At 40.6% G+C, this 18,371-nt stretch overlaps 1 protein-coding gene across 1 annotated transcript; it reads right to left on the reverse strand.

Moving 5' to 3' along the window:
* Positions 1–11,508: 11,508 nt before the first annotated feature.
* Positions 11,509–15,214, reverse strand: IL6 (interleukin 6). Its single transcript, XM_073333744.1, has 5 exons — positions 15,137–15,214; positions 14,829–15,016; positions 14,009–14,122; positions 13,689–13,835; positions 11,509–11,934 (listed from the first exon to the last, which is right to left on the reverse strand). The coding sequence occupies exons 1-5, from the start codon at positions 15,153–15,155 to the stop codon at positions 11,743–11,745; spliced, it is 660 nt and encodes a 219-aa protein (XP_073189845.1). The 5' UTR covers positions 15,156–15,214; the 3' UTR covers positions 11,509–11,742.
* Positions 15,215–18,371: the final 3,157 nt, after the last annotated feature.

Raw genomic sequence — 18,371 nt, forward strand, 5'->3', positions numbered from 1 at the left:
AGTTTCCACAGTTTAGCTGAACAGTATACATCTGGATTAAAGTCTGAGCTAGAACATAAAAACACTTTTCATATCTGCTTTGCAGAAAGTAACTTTCTAAAGACTGCTTCTTAATCATACCAACCATAAGACCTTATTTAATCTACCTTAGTCTGTGTGTTGTTTGCCATTACTGTGAATAGATATGCAGAACATTTGGCCCATGAAAGTTTAAAAATACAAAATAATAATTGCTCTTTTAGAAAAATGAATCTAGGAATTATTTAACAATTTTTTGCCAGTCAATCAGATATTCCTTGAATTTCTCCATTATTTGCAAACCCCCAATGAAATTAAAGATATGAAGTGTACTTGCACTTCACTATTAAACAAAGTATGTTTTTTTGTTTTCTCCAACTCTCATCAGAAAAAGCCTTACTAGCTTTACAGCCAATAGCGTTTAAATTTAGAACGTTGTAAACTAAAACTGTTTAAAATCCATGTTTAAGTAAAAATTTGGTCACAGCAAGTACAAGCTCTTAGTCTATATTAAAATAAGAAGAGTACGTTTGTGGAAATGTATAACATACAAAATTATATGTCTTACATGGATGTCTTTTATGTAAAAACAATGGGCTGGATGAGTGCACAAAACATAAAAGGAGTACTTGTGGCACCTTAGAGACTAACAAATTTATTTGAGCATAAGCTTTCGTGAGCTACAGCTCACTTCATCGGATGCATTCAGTGGAAAATACAGTATTTCTAATGCAGTATTGTAAAACACTATTACACATTCCTTGTGACTAAAAATTCTTAAAATGTAGAATAGGTTATATAAACATGCTTTAAGTGGTTTTGGAAATACCCTTTTGGAAAGTTGGAACTAACCCTATGCTGCTATCTACCAAAAAAAGTTGGAAATAATTCCCCCCCCCCCGCGTGGATTAAAGACCACATCCTGTTAAGTTGCATGACTGATTTAATTTTTACAAGTGACTTGTTTAATACATTTCTAAGAGCCCTTGCCCTCACTTTTGTGCTGTGCAATGGCCAGTCCTTAAATTCGTAAAGTATGAGCTTGCATACATTATTTCTAGGTTCTACGTACATTAATTTAGTATTTTCCATTTGGGAGATGGATATGCAGAGCAAGAGAAGGTCATTGATTAGAAGAACAAGGACATGTACTTCCTTTTGGGCATGAAATTAACTGTTCAAAAGGGCTTTTTTGAGTTAAAAGCCGCGTTCAAATACACCAGCCAGCGAGGTCAAATAAAGTGCAGACTCTAGTTCAATTCAAATCCCTGTTCTGAGAGTTGGTTTATTAAAGACGATTCCCAAACAGGATCACGCTTAGCCCACTATACTTGGTTGCAGTCTTTCCAGAAAGTACATGCTCTTCCTCCTATGCCATAAGATTCCAAGGCCAGAAGGGATAACTGTGATCATCTAAAAAGAAAAGGAGTACTTGTGGCACCTTAGAGACTAACCAATTTATTTGAGCATGAGCTTTCGTGAGCTACAGCTCACTTCATCGGATGCATACCGTAGAAACTGCAGAAGACATATACACACAGAGACCATGAAACAATACCTCCTCCCACCCCACTGTCCTGCTGGTAATAGCTTATCTAAAGTGATCATCAAGTTGGGCCATTTCCAGCACAAATCCAGGTTTTCTCACCCTCTGCCCCCCCCCCCCCAAACTCACTCTTCTGCTGGTAATAGCCCATCCAAAGTGACCACTCTCTTCACAATGTGTATGATAATCAAGGTGGGCCATTTCCTGCACAAATCCAGGTTCTCTCACTCCCTCACCCCCCTCCAAAAACCACACACACAAATGCACTCTCCTGCTGGTAATAGCTTATCCAAAGTGACCACTCTTCCTACAATGTGCATGATAATCAAGGTGGGCCATTTCCAGCACAAATCCAGGTTTTCTCACCCCCCCTCCCCCATACACACATTTGGGTATGTCTACACTACGAAATTAGGTCGAATTTATAGAAGTCGGTTTTTTTGAAATCGGTTTTATATATTCGAGTGTGTGTGTCCCCACAGAAAATGCTCTAAAGTGCATTAAGTGCATTAACTCAGCGGAGCGCTTCCACAGTACCGAGGCAAGCGTCGACTTCTGGAGCGTTGCACTGTGGGTAGCTATCCCACAGTTCCCGCAGTCTCCGCTGCCCATTGGAATTCTGGGTTGATATCCCAATGCCTGATGCGGCAAAAAACATTGTCGCAGGTGGTTCTGGGTACATGTCGTCAGGACCCCGTTCCCACCCTCCCTCCCCCCGTGAAAGCAAGGGCAGACAATCATTTCGCGCCTTTTTTGTCTGCTGCCAGCCAAAGATGTAAAGGATCGATGGAGTGGGTCAGAACAAGACATAGACCAGATTTGTTTTGGACTCATTTTCCTCCTCCCCTGTCTAGATCACACTGCAGTCAGTCACAGAGAAGGCGCAGTGAGGTTAATCTAGCCATGTATCAATCAGAGGCCAGGCTAACCTCCTTGTTCCAATAAGAACGATAACTTTGGTGCACCATTTCTTATTGGAACCCTCCGTGCAGTCCTGCCTGAAATACTCCTTGATGTACAGGCACACCCTTTGTTGATTTTAGCTCCCTGAAGCCAACCCTGTAAGCCGTGTCGTCAGTCGCCCCTCCCTCCGTCAGAGCAACGGCAGACAATCGTTCCGCGCCTTCTTTCTGTGCGGACGCCATACCAAGGCAAGCATGGAGGCCGCTGAGCTCATTTTGGCAATTAGGAGCACATTAAACACCACACGCATTATCCAGCAATATATGCAGCACCAGAACATGGCAACGCGATACCGGGCGAGGAGGCGACGTCAGCGCGGTCCCGTGAGTGATCAGGACATGGACACAGATTTCTCTGAAAGCATGGGCCCTGCCAATGCATGCATCATGGTGCTAATGGGGCAGGTTCATGCTGTGGAACGCCGACTCTGGGCTCGGGAAACAAGCACAGACTGGTGGGACCGCATAGTGTTGCAGGTCTGGGACGATTCCCAGTGGCTGCGAAACTTTCGCATGCGTAAGGGCACTTTCATGGAACTTTGTGACTTGCTTTCCCCTGCCCTGAAGCGCATGAATACCAGGATGAGAGCAGCCCTCACAGTTGAGAAGCGAGTGGCGATAGCCCTGTGGAAGCTTGCAACGCCAGACAGCTACCGGTCAGTTGGGAATCAATTTGGAGTGGGCAAATCTACTGTGGGGGCTGCTGTGATGCAAGTAGCTCACGCAATCAAAGATCTGCTGATATCAAGGGTAGTGACCCTGGGAAATGTGCAGGTCATAGTGGATGGCTTTGCTGCAATGAGATTCCCTAACTGTGGTGGGGCTATAGACGGAACCCATATCCCTATCTTGGCACCAGAGCACCAAGCTGGCGAGTACATAAACCGCAAGGGGTACTTTTCGATAGTGCTGCAAGCTCTGGTGGATCACAAGGGACGTTTCACCAACATCAACGTGGGATGGCCGGGAAAGGTGCATGACGCTCGCATCTTCAGGAACTCTGGTCTGTTTCAAAAGCTGCAGGAAGGGACTTTCTTCCCAGACCAGAAAATAACTGTTGGGGATGTTGAAATGCCTATATGTATCCTTGGGGACCCAGCCTACCCCTTAATGCCATGGCTCATGAAGCCGTACACAGGCAGCCTGGACAGTGGTCAGGAGCTGTTCAACTACAGGCTGAGCAAGTGCAGAATGGTGGTAGAATGTGCATTTGGACGTTTAAAGGCGTGCTGGCGCAGTTTACTGACTCGCTTAGACCTCAGCGAAACCAATATTCCCACTGTTATTACTGCTTGCTGTGTGCTCCACAATATCTGTGAGAGTAAGGGGGAGACGTTTATGGCGGGGTGGGAGATTGAGGCAAATCGCCTGGCTGCTGGTTACGCGCAGCCAGACACCAGGGCGGTTAGAAGAGCTCAGGAGGGCGCGGCACGCATCAGAGAAGCTTTGAAAACCAGTTTCATGACTGGCCAGGCTACAGTGTGAAAGTTCTGTTTGTTTCTCCCTGATGAAACCCCCCGCCCCTTGGTTCACTCTACTTCCCTGTAAGCTAACCACCCTCCCCTCCTCCCTTTAATCACCGCTTGCAGAGGCAATAAAGTCATTGCTGCTTCACAGTCATGCATTCGTTATTCATTCATCACACAAATAGGGGGATGACTACCAAGGTATCCCAGGAGGGGTGGTGGAGGAGGGAAGGAAAATGCCACACAGCACATTAAGCACAGCACTTTAAAAGTTTACAACTTTAAAATTTATTGAATGACAGCCTTCTTTTTTTTGGGCAATCCCCTGTTGTGGAGTCGCTGGTTGGCCGGAGGCCCCCCCACCGCGTTCTTGGGCGTCTGGGTGTGGAGGCTATGGAACTTGGGGAGGAGGGCGGTTGGTTACAGAGGGGCAGCAGTGGCAGTCTGTGCTCCAGCTGCCTTTGCTGCAGCTCAACCATACACTGGAGCATTCTGGTTTGGTCCTGCAGCAGCCTCAGCATTGAATCCTGCCTTCTCTCATCACGCTGCCGCGACATTTGAGCTTCAGCCCTGTCTTCTGCCCGCCACTTACTCTCTTCAGCCCGCCACTTCTCCTCCCGGTCATTTTGTGCTTTCCTGCACTCTGACATTATTTGCCTCCACGCATTCGTCTGTGCTCTGTCAGTGTGGGAGGACAGCATTAGCTCGGAGAACATTTCATCTCGAGTGCATTTTTTTTTCTTTCTAAGCTTCACTAGCCTCTGGGAAGGAGAAGATCCTGTGATCATTGAAACACATCCAGCTGGTGGAGAAAAAAAAAGGGACAGCGGTATTTAAAAACACACATTTTATAAAACAGTGGCTACACTCTTTCAGGGTAAACCTTGCTGTTAACATTACATACATAGCACATGTGCTTTCGTTACAAGGTCGCATTTTGCCTCCTCCCACCGCGTGACTACCCCCTCAACCATCCCCCCTCGCCGTGGCTAACAGCGGGGAACATTTCTGTTCAGCCACAGGCAAACAGCCCAGCAGGAATGTGTCCCTGAAGAAAAGCACCCTATTTCAACCAGGTGACCATGAATTATATCTCACTCTCCTGAGGATAACACAGAGAGAGAAAGAACGGATTTTGGTTGAATGCCAGCAAACATACACTGCAATGCTTTGTTCTACAGTGATTCCCGAGTATGTGTTACGGGCCTGGAGTGATAAAAGTGTCCTACCATGAAGGACGAAATAAGGCTGCCCTCCCCAGAAACCTTTTGCAAAGGCTTTAGGACTACATCTAGGAGAACCGCAAATGCCAGGGCAAAGTAATCCTTTCACATGCTTGCTTTTAAACCATGTATAGCATTTTAAAAGGTACACTCACCAGAGGTCCCTTCTCCGCCTGCTGGGTCCAGGAGGCAGCCTTGGGTGGGTTCGGGGGGTACTGGCTCCAGGTCTAGGGTGAGAAACAGTTCCTGGCTGTCGGGAAAACCGGTTTCTCCGCTTGCTTGCTGTGAGCCATCTACAACCTCCTCCTCCTCCTCATCTTCTTCGTCCCCAAAACCTGCTTCCGTATTGCCTCCATCTCCATTGAAGGAGTCAAACAACACGGCTGGGATAGTGGTGGCTGAACCCCCTAAAATGGCATGCAGCTCATCATAGAAGCGGCATGTTTGGGGCTCTGACCCAGAGCGGCTGTTCGCCTCTCTGGTTTTCTGGTAGGCTTGCCTCAGCTCCTTCAGTTTCACGCGGCACTGCTTCGGGTCCCTGTTATGGCCTCTGTCCTTCATGCCCTGGGAGATTTTCACAAAGGTTTTGGCATTTCGAAAACTGGAACGGAGTTCTGATAGCACGGATTCCTCTCCCCAAACAGCGATCAGATCCCGTACCTCCCGTTCGGTCCATGCTGGAGCTCTTTTGCGATTCTGGGACTCCATCATGGTCACCTGTGCTGATGAGCTCTGCATGGTCACCTGCAGCTTGCCACGCTGGCCAAACAGGAAATGAGATTCAAAAGTTCGCGGTTCTTTTCCTGTCTACCTGGCCAGTGCATCTGAGTTGAGAGTGCTGTCCAGAGCGGTCAGAATGGAGCACTCTGGGATAGCTCCCGGAGGCCAATAACATCGAATTGTGTCCACAGTACCCCAAATTCGAGCTGGGAACGTCGATTTAAGCGCTAATCCACTTGTCAGGGGTGGAGTAAGGAAATAGATTTTAAGAGCCCTTTAAGTCGAATTAAAGGGCTTCACTGTGTGGACGGGTGCAGGTTTAAATCGATTTAACGCTGCTAAATTCGACCTAAAGTCCTAGTGTAGACCAGGGCACAAACTCACTCTCCTGCTGGTAATAAAGTGATCATCAAGTTGGGCCTGTGATCATCTAGTCTGACTTCCTGTATAACATAGTCAATGGAACTTCCCTCAAATGATTCCTCATATCTAAGGCTACGTTTTAGTCAACGGTATTTTTAATAAAAGTCATGGACAGGTCACAAGCAGAAAACAAAAATTCATGGCTCGTGACCGGTCCATGACTTGTACTATATACCCCTTACTAAATCTTGGGGCAGCCTGGGGGGATGCTGGAGGGGGAGCCACAGGTGCTCAGAGGGGTGGTGGTGGTTGGGCGGGGCTGGCTGGCTCCTTGTGGCTCCCCGGAAGTGGTGACATGTCCCTTCCTCGACAAACATGCAGCCTTACTCATATCTTTTAGAAAATCTCCAAGCTTGAATTAAACATTGCCAGTCTAGCTTCAACTTCCAGTCATTGGATCATGTTATACCTTTCTTTGATAGACTGAAGAGTCCATTATCAAATATTTTTCCCCCCTGTAGGTACTTTGTGATCAAGTCACTCCTTAACCGTCTCTTTGTTAAACTAAATAAACTGAGCTCCTTGACTCTGTCACTATAAGGCAGTGGTTTTCAAACTGGAATACACGTACCCCTAGGGCTATGTGAGCTCTTGTCAGGGGGTACGCAAGAAAAATCCTGCAGTGGCGAACAACGCACTTTATTTAGTAAGACTTGGCAATCTAATCATAGGTATATTATGACCCTATCTCAGATTGGAGTATGCAGTAAGACTACATTATTTGGAAAGGGGTACACAGCCTAAAAAGTTTGAAAACCTGTGCTGTAAAGCATCTTTTCAAATTCTTTAATCATTCTCATGGTTCTCTGAACCTTATTCTATTTATCAACATCCTTTTTGAATTGTAGACACCAGTACAGGACAGTGTTCAGCTGCGGTTACACCAGTGCCAAATGTAGAGATTTGAGATTCCTTGTTATACATCCAAGGATTGAATTAGCCCTGTTGGCCACAGCATTGTACTGGGAGTTCATGTCCAGCTGATTATCCACTATGACACCAAAATCTTGGTCACTGTTTATTAAAATACATATTGTTTATTTGTGCCTTGTTTACCAAGCAATCCAGCAATCTCTGTATGGGTGACCTGTTTTCTTCATTATTTACCAGTCCGAATTTTTGTGTCATCTGCAAACTTTATAATTGATTTTATGTTTTCTTCCAGTTCATTGACAAAAATGTCAAAATAGTGTAGGGCCAAGAACTAATCCAGAACCCCAAGCAAAACACCCTCTCAAAGATGATTTCCCATTTACAATGACATTTTGAGACTTCTCAGTTAATTAACTTTCAATTCATTTAATGTGTGTTGTGTTAATTTTATATCATTCTAGCTTTTTAATCAAAATGTCATTCAGTACCAAGTCAAATGTCTTAAAAGAAGTCTAAGTATATTATGTCAATGCTATTACCTTTATTGACCAAACTTGTAATCTCATAAAAAATCAAGTTAGTTTGAAAGGATCTATTTTCCATAAACCCATATTGATTGGCATTAATTATATTACTCTCCTTTAATTTTTGATAAAGACTCATATCAGCTGCTCCGATATTTTGCCCAGGATTGATGTCAGACTGACAGGCCTAGAATTACCGAACTCATCCCATCTATACTTTTAAAATATTGGTACAACATTAGCTTTCTTTCTCCACTGTTCCAAGACTTATTGAAAATCAATATTAACAATGTTGTTCATTAACATTAACAATCCATGCTTCTCAGCCAGCTGTTTTAAAACTCTTGGATACAAGTTATCTGAACCTGCTGATTTATAAATGTCTAATTTTAGTAGCTGCTCTTTAACTTCCTTATGAGATGCTAGTGGAATGGAAAGAACATTTTCATATGATATGACTACATCATATTTTTCCCTAATACAGAACAGAAATATTTATTGAACACTTCTGCCATTTCTGCATTATTATTATTATTGATCATTCCAAGATGCAAATGGTAGAATTGACCAGTACTGTTGTTAGGATTCTTTGTTCATAATGTAGGTTTAAAAAATTCCTTATTGTCCTTAACTCTGCTGGAGATAGATATCTCTGTGTATCCCTTTGCTTCTCTTACCAATTTTATAGAATTCCTAGCTTCAGTTTTATATTAATTACTATTGACTTCCCCTTTCTTCCATTTGTTATATGTTATTTGGTGGTCTGTAACTAATACCCCCTCTTGTGCTTTCTGTTAGGGCATTGATCTGTAAGCATTCAAAATCATTTTCTTCTGAGTTGTCAGCTACTCAGAAACAGGTAATGCCATTTTTTTACATTTTACCCAATTGATCCTTTATAACTAGGTTATAACAATTGATTTTAATAGTCCAACTATGTGAATCATCCCATCAGGTTGCAGTAAAATCAACTGGATCAAATATGTGCTCATAAATGAGCAATGCCAACTCCTCTTGATTGTTAACCAGGTTCCCTAGCATTGATGTATAGGCAATTAAAGAATTTCTTCTTTTCTTGTCCTTTGATTAATTTTGTTCTCTTAACATCTCAATTTTGTGCTAAATGAGTGGTCATGGTTTTCCCTCTGTTTACTCTTCCCTTTTGTTATTATCCCTCCTGACTATACTAGCCAGCCTGAAAAAGTCGGTTCTCCTTCAGTGAGATGGATGCCATCCAAACTGTACAGCTCCCTCTCCTCACAGAAGATGGACCAATGTTATACAAAACCCAAACCCTCCATGTTCTGCCACTTACCTAGCCAGCAGTTCACTTTCAGAAATTTCTGTGTTCCTTTGCTTATGGAACAGGAAGGATCTCTGAGAAGATCGCTTGGATATTCTTCTTTAGCATGCTTCTGAGTTCCCTGAAGTTCTCTCTTATCTGTGAGATATCCCATGACAGCGCATCATTAGCACCACTATAAACTCTCTCCCCAATGGATCCTTGCCCATTGACTTCAGAAGCCTATCCAGTCTAGACTGACGGCTCCAGAAAGACGGAACACTGTCCTGTTGTCTGCCTGTCTTTGCAGAATGTGCTTTTGATTCTTCTGAGTACTAAATGCCCAACAAGGATCATCCGTCTTCCTGGGGCAGTTGAAGATCTCTTTTTGTGCCTGCTTGATTTTTTTAGTTTGGGCTGAGCTGCCATCCACAGGAGAGACCCAAACATCCCTCCAGTCTCTCGGGCCAGTTGGATTTTGAGAGAGATCTTCCACAGTTTCCATACTGAGGACCTGGCATTGATTGGAAACTTCTAGCTCTGGAATTCCTCTTGGCCCTCTTTTTTCTGGTGGCCACAGCCCCCCCATCCTTGTCTGTTTCCAGTCATGCAGAATGCTGCTGTGACCTCTTGCCTCTGGTGGTTATACACTGTCAAGCCTCTTCTCTGACTTCCTCTCTCTCTCTGACTTTTTGGTGGCTGTCCTTGAACCTGGGGTACTGGTGTTACTCAAACCTGGGTGTCTAGGAACTCCTCAGCTTCTCTGATTCTCCGTAGCGCTTCCACTTGACCTTCCAGTCCAAGAATTTTTTCTTCCAGTACAGTCACAAAATTGCACTTTATGCACAGGAAGTCCCTTCCGGCTTCAGACAGGAAAGAAAACATGGGACATCTGTTCCAGGTTCATTGCTGGTCACCATGTAAAGCTGAACCTGGAAGGAAAGCCTCTCACATTCCCTCTCCAAATTACCTACTTTACACTGGGAAGTACAAATGGCAAATAAAATATTTGTACATCAAATGGATCCCTTTTTTATATATGGTACAGCATATAGAGGCTTTGTTAAATATTTTTTCAGTGGTATAGATCCCTTTAGCAATCAAATGTGGACTTGCTTGAACCCAATGGGAATTTTGGCACTGACTTTAATGGGAGCAGGATTGGGCTCTGTATATGGTATTATCTGGGAACAATCAGGTAGAATTAAGAATGATATGGTAAATCATGTTTCCCTGACTTTTTTTCTCATCTACCATGTCAAATCAATAAAAATAAAAAGAGCAACTCATTACAGATGAACACTGTGCATGGAAAAAATCCAGATACTTTCTCCTGTAAAATATTTGGTCTGTTGAAAGGGACTTTGCTGAAGTTCAGTAAATTCTTTTGAATGACTGCTATAAATCTAATAATCAGCCTGTAGGTTTTAGATTAAGGGTGTTACTGTGGTATCTGAGCATTTTACACAGTGAAAATTTTTTATATTACTTACAAAATAAATAAAATTATAAGATGCTTTGTGTTAGATAATATAAGAACATGGGAAGAGGCAGTCCCTTACCTTGAAGACACAAGAAATTTCCATCTGTCCCTTCTTCACCTGGCCCCAATAGGTTTTAAGTATAGCTTTGGAAGTGCTCATTAGAATGTTTTATATAGACTCCAGAAAAGAACTTTATACATCAGATCTGTTACCCTGGACTGTGTTTGTCCTCCATTAGGGCAAGGGTCAAGACTCCTGTTTCCTTTATATGTGCTGCTGTAGATTGTTTGCTGGCAGTGGGATATATTTTTTTAATATCTGCATGTGGATCATTTGAGGCAAGTTGCCATAGGTGTTTTTGTTAATGGTTTTCAGCTTTAGTCTAACAATGTGGGATTACAGTAGTGGTTCTCAACCTAATTACCTTTGTGGGCCACATATGCAGCTCTCTATGTGTTATGCTGGCCACATCTACACAATATATACACTATCTGTGTGGCCCTGAGGATGTCACACGGGCTATAGGTGTGTGCTTATTGGGCTGCACGTGGCCCGTGGACCGCAGGTTGAGAACCACTGAATTAGAGTTTACTCCTGTTAGGCTGATATTTATCATTCTTTTTAATAATTTGACTCTTTATATAGCTGTTTTTAGAAACTTTGATCTAGTTACCCAAAAAATAATAATCTTCCAGAATGGCTGCTGAATGAAGGCAATGTAGAATATAAATAATTCTAGGGGTGAAGTTTGGATATAGCAGAATTCCATACTTTTATTTAAATACATACAAGCTAGTTGTTTTTTAATCTGCTTTTATTTTTCTTTAAATATAAATAGAAGTTAAATACTCTCTCACACATTTTCAAAGCATAAATTAGTCTGTGTTTTCATTCTACATACAACCGTCTCAAGTGAATTTCTTTTTCTTGAATATTAAGTGAAATCAGTTTGTATTGTAAATAGTGGTAATAAATACTGGTAGTGGAAGTAAATATTGAAATAAACTAGGCTCTGTTTAAATTATCTCTAAATCCTGGAAAAATAAATAGGCAATATTTTTAAAAAAATAAATATTTTAAAAAACAATAAATACATTTGTAAAAGGAAATCTTAATAAAATATAAACTATTCTGATTACTTCTGGTTCTTAAAATAGAACAACACCATCATCTGCCACATGACAGATTTTGTGATGAAGAAATGTGCCTGAATTAAAACATTCAAACACTGAGATTCCTGATGTTTTTCAGATATCGAACAGCCCTCACAGTTTTCTCCATGAATGAAGTAAAGTCTCGGAGGATGAGATGGGTGCTGATTTTCTCTATCCATTTTTTATTTGACTTCAGTTTTGCAAAAAGTGTGCTCTGGGTAGCTGGGTCTGGCATGATCACTGCATCAGGATTTTTCACCTATGAAAAAGAAAATAAAAATACATTGGTTACAATACTATAAAATGCTCTTGATGGACAGGATCTGCCTTTATGCGTGTGAAAAATGTAAAAGATGCTTACAAGAAAGCACATGCTTTTCTTTGCTGTACTACTGGGTCAGCAGATAGTCTGATGGGGCTATATAACCTTATTTATCCCCACTGTAATCTATGGTACTTGAGTTTCATTTGTAGCCTGTACTACTTGTGCTAGGGAATCTTTTTCGGAATCTGACCTGGCAATGGTTCTATGGATCTACTTGACCACAAACTAACAACAGGTGAGCAATAGGCTATGTCCCAAAGTCATCCCCATACTCAGTAGCAGCTAGGGCAGTTTGGCTGTATGGGTGGTCCAGGCCCCACTTCCTAATTGGGAAGGCAGACTCTATTTCTACTCCCCAGGATCTCTCATCGTTCCCACAGGCACAGGTTTTACTTGTGAGCTTTTTGTTAGGCATTATGTTTAGTTCCAGCCAGTTCAATCAGTTTCTCACTTTCATGAAGGCTAAAGTCTCACTGAGTTCATCCAGCTATAGAGCAACACAAACAATTGCCATAAATCAATGTTTTCAAGATATACAGGTGAAATCAATGGTCCATTATCTTTCCATAACAGGACTATTATTCTAGGTTATCATTGTGTGGAAAAAGTTCAGCTCCCATTCATCTAAAAATGATGAAAATAAATACTATACAACATTTATTTTATATATACAAATGGCTTTTCAAGGCATTAAAAATAGCTTGTAGGAAATAATGGCCTATAGTTTCCATAATTCTTGATCCTGCAACACTCACTCACTTAAGTGGTTCTTATTCACCGGGTAGCTCCACTGACTACAAAGAATCTATTCACATGAAGAGCTATTAGTGCAAGTAAGAATTGCAGGAATGGAGTGAATTTTAAAGAGTTACATTTCAAAGTATTGCAAGACATACAAGCACAGCTAATGTGTCCTTTCAAGGTATTGCAAAACATCCAGAACAGCTATTAGAACTGAATAGCATTTAATTTTCTGAGTCCACAAATATTCAGGCTTTTGTAAAATGTTACGGTGTTATCAAATGTGATGCAAAAAGCAAGTGTTTCTCTGTAGGTGGCACTTGTTATTCAGCCAAGTCATTAACCTATAGGTTGTGTTTATCAGTAATTCTATAACTTGTACATTTGATTTTAAACTGAAAATTTTTAATCATATCATACGATCCTGCATGAAAGCTTGCTTTTATGAGATTTTAAATATTTATATTGTTTGTTAAAGGTATTCTCTAGTCTTTCTCTGGGTCACTTTAAGAGTATTTGTTTTTTACTTCAGTGGGAGTTTTGGGCATGAAGAGACTGCAGGATTGAGTCCTAATTCTACAACTACTAGGAAAAAATTAACAGAAAGCAGATTTCTCTTTGTCACCAATCCAGCATCTACTTTTTTGTGTCATTTGCAAAATAATGTGGCACATTTACTTGCTAGAGCTGGTGTGCAAATTAGAGATAACAATAAGCTGTAGAAAGAACAATCTAATTGTCAGAAAATATTTGTAAAATCTGTAATTTACCATTGATATCCTTTCTGATAAATATTGAGAGCATGGATTTGTGGAGCCAGCCTGCTTCCATTGTAACCAATGGGATCACTATCAGTGTCTACGTATTTTTCAGAGCATAATATTTCTGTCTCCTTTTCAAATCAAAGTCAAAACAATTATGTATGGGTAAACATAAAAATAACTCACCATCTGCCTCACAGTATTTGCCAGATGCTTTGTACCATAACATATGGATTCCACTTTTTGCTTTTCACTAATAAATGTTTCTCGTACATATTCCAGGTATGTCTGAAATGTAAAAAGTCCACTGGAGATTCCTCTCAAGCATTTTTCCTAAAATGAGAGAAGGGTAAGGAAATTACTTATTGCAGAAAACATTATTTGATGAAAATATTGTTTCTATGTATCAGTTAACTAGCTAATGTTTATACAGTGCTTCAGTGAGCTTCAGATAAGGCCCTATGTATGGGGTTATTAATTTATTATAAAAGTTATTGATTCCTTGCCTCATTGAATCCAGAGAGTAGACATCCATCTTTCTCTGTGATCTTGGGGAGGTTCAGATTGTTTTGGGCAAGCATCTCCATACTGCTGTCACACACAGTAAACTTCTCACACATCTGGGAGTAAATACAGATATTTTATTACACCTTTATCACATTACCATTTCCCAGGCAAAAGGCACTGTATAACTATGTCAGTAGAAAGGCCTTGTGCATTACTGAAATCTCCACAAAAATGTTTTTTTAATCAGCGTTTAAAATTATTTAGCAGAATATGTTGTCCTAACTAATTAGAAATCACTGTTACATTTTCTATGCTTTTCATAATCTCCCATCAGAAACAATTTGCACTAGTCTGTCTGATACACAGCATGGTTACACTAATGCAGATTGGTATGTTTTCTAAGATGTATGTCTCAAATATTTGCTCCTGTAGAAGGTCAGGAGACTGCATGTCCTGTAAATAAAAATGCTCTGGGTGGCTGTGCATTGTGCCTGCCTACACTCACTCCACTTTTGACAAATATCTTCGTGGCCCACGAGCTTTTCAGGACTAAAAGGAATTCACTTCCATGCTCTCTTAGGCCTTGCCCATGGGAAACCAGCATAAGCCACCCTGCAGCCCAATCAGACAGAGAGGTGGCCAATTCCATGGCCAAGCTCAAGACAAATGACAACAATATCCCAGATAAAACAGCTGGAGGGAAGGAGAGGCATAAAACACCAGATAGTCCCCTTTGCTGTTAAAACCTGCCAAGTGCAGCAAAGAACTGACTAACTCAGGTTGGGATCCCAGTCCCAGCTGCCTCCGTGTATTACCCACCTCGTCCTTCAGCTTGGCCGCTTTGCTGTGCAGCAGCCATGCCAGGGATTCACAATCAGGCAGCAAGGGGCTTCTGGCAAGCGAGTCCAAGGGATCATCAACAAGTTCCTCTTCCCCGGAGGAATCTGGGAGGGGGACAGCTTTGGTCCCGACGAGCAATGTCAGGGCTGCCGCTGCCAAGAGAGAGTCTGAGAAGAGGAAATAGACAAGGGAGTGGAGTGAAATCCTGCCAATTAAGTTACACACACTGTCAAAAAGACAGTGGGAGAGACTAGCTCACTCTGCTGCTGAGCATCTGTGTTACTTACATCCCCGAAGATAATTCATTTCCTTCTCTTTTTTCCCCCCTTTGCTCTTTCAAAATAGTTGCTGGCCAGAGGGCTGGAGAGCAGAATGAGATGCAGGAATCCCTGATCTTGGGCATATTTATATTCATTGCCACTGGTCACTGGGAAAATCCAGTATTAGAAAAAAACTTTTTTGTCTTTTGTTGTAATGAAAACTGTTATTGGGCTTCTAATGAAGGGGAGGTATAGGATACTATTGTGAAACACTTCAGGAAACTGAGCTCATTATAATAATGAATTAAGGATGGAAAAATAGTAATAAGACAGAAACGCCCCTGCAATGTGTTCTGGACTACAGTAAATGACTCAAGCAGCAGGCTTCCATCACTTGCTCTGGATACTCATTTCACCCCTTTTACTTGGCATTAAACCAAGGGTGCAGCTATCCCAAGAAGCAAATACATTCTTGGGAGAAAACAGACATTTAATAATTATTATGTCATGTGCAGCAGAAGCAGTCATCCTTTTAAGGGAAAGGAAGCATAATTTAATTCCCTAAATAATTGGTAGACCATTCAGAAAAAAATACAACTCATAAAAATATACAAATAAAAAAAGACTGTAATTCTCAAAAGGATGAATTAGATGGTAGATGATGGATAGCAGTGAGTATCAGTTACTGTTAATTATTTTTACAGAATCCAGTAGTGTGGTAGGCATGTCAAAGTACATTTAGGCCTGGTATAAATGAGAAAATTTTGCTGGTTTAACTAAATGGCTTGAGAAATTGATTTAAGTTGGTTGAGCCTAGTGTGTGGATACTCTTATTTGGGTTTAAGAGTGCCTTATAATAAAGTGATTTTAGCTAAATCAGTTTCTAAAGAGATTTGTTGAAATTGGCACAGTTTTTTCATGTGGAGAAGACCATAAAAACACATTTTCTTCACTAAAGACAGTAGAATACCAATTGAAATTTATTAAATATCTTTGGATGCTTTTCTACATTTTCAAATATATTGATTTCTATTACAGAATAGAATACCAAGTGTACAGTGCTCACTTTATATTATAATTTTTATTACAAATATTTGCACTGTAAAAATGATAAAAGAAATCATATTTTTCAATTCACCTCATACAAGTACTGTAGTGCAATCTTTTCATTATGAAAGTGCAACTTACAAATGTAGATTATTTTTTTACATAACTGCACTCAAAAAACAAAACAATGTTAATCTTTAGAGCCTACAAGTCCACTCAGTCCTAATTCTTGTTCAGCTAATTGTTAAGACAAACAAGTTTGTTTACATTTACGGGAGATAATGCTGCCAGCTTATTATTTACAATGTCACCTAAAAGTGAGAACAGGCATTCGCATGGCACTTTTATAGCCAGTATTACAATGTATTTACTTGCCAGATATGCTAAACATTCATATACCCCTTCATGCTTCAGCCACCATTCTAGAGGACATGCTTTCATGCTGATGATGCTCGTTAAAAGAGAATGCATTGATTAAATTTGTGACTGAACTCCTTGGGGGAGAATTGCATGTCTCCTGCTGTTTTACCTGAATTCTGCCATATATTTCGTGTTATAGCAGTCTTGGATGATGACCTTGCACATGTTGTTCATTTTAAGAACACTTTTACTGCATATTTGATAAAACACAAAGAAGGTACCACTGTGAGATTTCTAAAGCACTTGACCCAAGGTTTAAGAATCTGAAGTGCCTTCCAAAATCTGAGAGGCAGGAGGTGTGGAACATGCTTTCAGAAGAGTTAAAAGAGCAACACTCCGATGCGGAAACTTCAGAACCCAAACCACCGAAAAAGAAAATGAACCTTCTGCTGGTGGCATCTGACTCAGATAATGAAAATGAATGTGCGTCGGTTTGCACTGCTTTGGACCATTATCTAGCAGAACCCATCATCAGCATGGACATGTGTCTTCTGGAATGGAGGTTGAAGCATGGAGGGACATATGAATCTTCAGTGCATCTGGCACATAAATATCTTGTGATACCAGCTACAACAGTGCCATGCAAACACCTGTTCTTACTTTCAGGTGACATTGTAAACATGAAGCAGGCAGCATTATCTCCTTGAAACTTGTTTGAGCGATTGGCTGAACAAGAAGTAGAACTGAATGGACTTGTAAGTTCTAAAGTTTTACATTGTTTTATTTTTGAGTGTAGTTACTTTTTTGTACATAATTCTACATTTTTAAGTTCAACTTTCATGATAAAGATATTGCACTACAGTACTTGTATGAGGTGAATTGAAAAATACTCTCTTTTGTTTCTTACGGTGCAAATATTTGTAATAAAAACGATAATATAAAGTGAGCACTGTACACTTTGTATTCTGTGTTGTAATTTAAATCAATATATTTGAAAATGTAGAAAATATCTAAAAATATTTAAATGAATGGTATTCTATTATTGTTTAGCAGTGCGATTCATCGTGAGACGAATCGCGATTAATTTTTTTAATTGCTTGACAGCCCTAATAAAATATTAATTTACTTTCTATATGTATCATGGGACAAGTGAGTGTTAAGGACGGACAATGCTTCCCTTTTCTTCAAAACACATTCAGCTGTTCTTACAAAAAGTGCTACAATATTTAATGTCATACTGGCAATTTATAGGAAAGTGCATTGTAGTAATTGTACATAATTTGCTGCAGTGTGGAAATGTGGTCAACAACCCCCTTGTGGCAAAGTTCAGAGACCACCAAACCCATTTTTACTTGACCATAAATCTGACTGGAGCCATTTGAACTCTAGTTGAGAAGCCAGAGCAATGACCTTCTGTGACACAAAGCCCTCCGATACCCCCTTAATTCATAGCATTAATTTCATATGATCAATGCATATATATAAATGTAACACTGACATTATATAATCTAATGTATCAGAACATTAGAACCAGATCAGACTGGTGGCCAGATGGTATTCAGTCTGGTATTCTCTCTCTGAGACTGGCCAATTCAGAGGAAGGCATAAAACACACAGCCACAGGCATGGACAGTTATGCCTAAGAGGAAAGTTTCTTACTAATCACAGACAATAAGTGGTTGATCTGAAGCCTGGAAGTTGAGATCCCTTATATATATATTTTGTCCTACCTAGTGAAATTGAAGGTATTCTTATTATTCATATAAAAATCCAATATTTTTTTAGAATTATTTTAAGCATTTTTCTTCATTACTATCTTATGGCAAGGAGTTTTGCAGATTAATTTTGTGTAACA

Source organism: Lepidochelys kempii, chromosome 2, assembly GCF_965140265.1.
Source record: "Lepidochelys kempii isolate rLepKem1 chromosome 2, rLepKem1.hap2, whole genome shotgun sequence".
NCBI lineage: Eukaryota > Metazoa > Chordata > Testudines > Cheloniidae > Lepidochelys > Lepidochelys kempii.

Bases quoted from the DNA above. Each gene is read 5' to 3' on its own strand.
- IL6 (XM_073333744.1), bottom strand. The intron at 14,123-14,828 runs GTGGGTAATACA...ATTTACTCCCAG, and splicing joins CGGCCAAGCTGAAGGACGAG to ATGTGTGAGAAGTTTACTGT. The intron at 11,935-13,688 runs GTGAGTTATTTT...TCTTTTTCATAG, and splicing joins CAAATACTGTGAGGCAGATG to GTGAAAAATCCTGATGCAGT.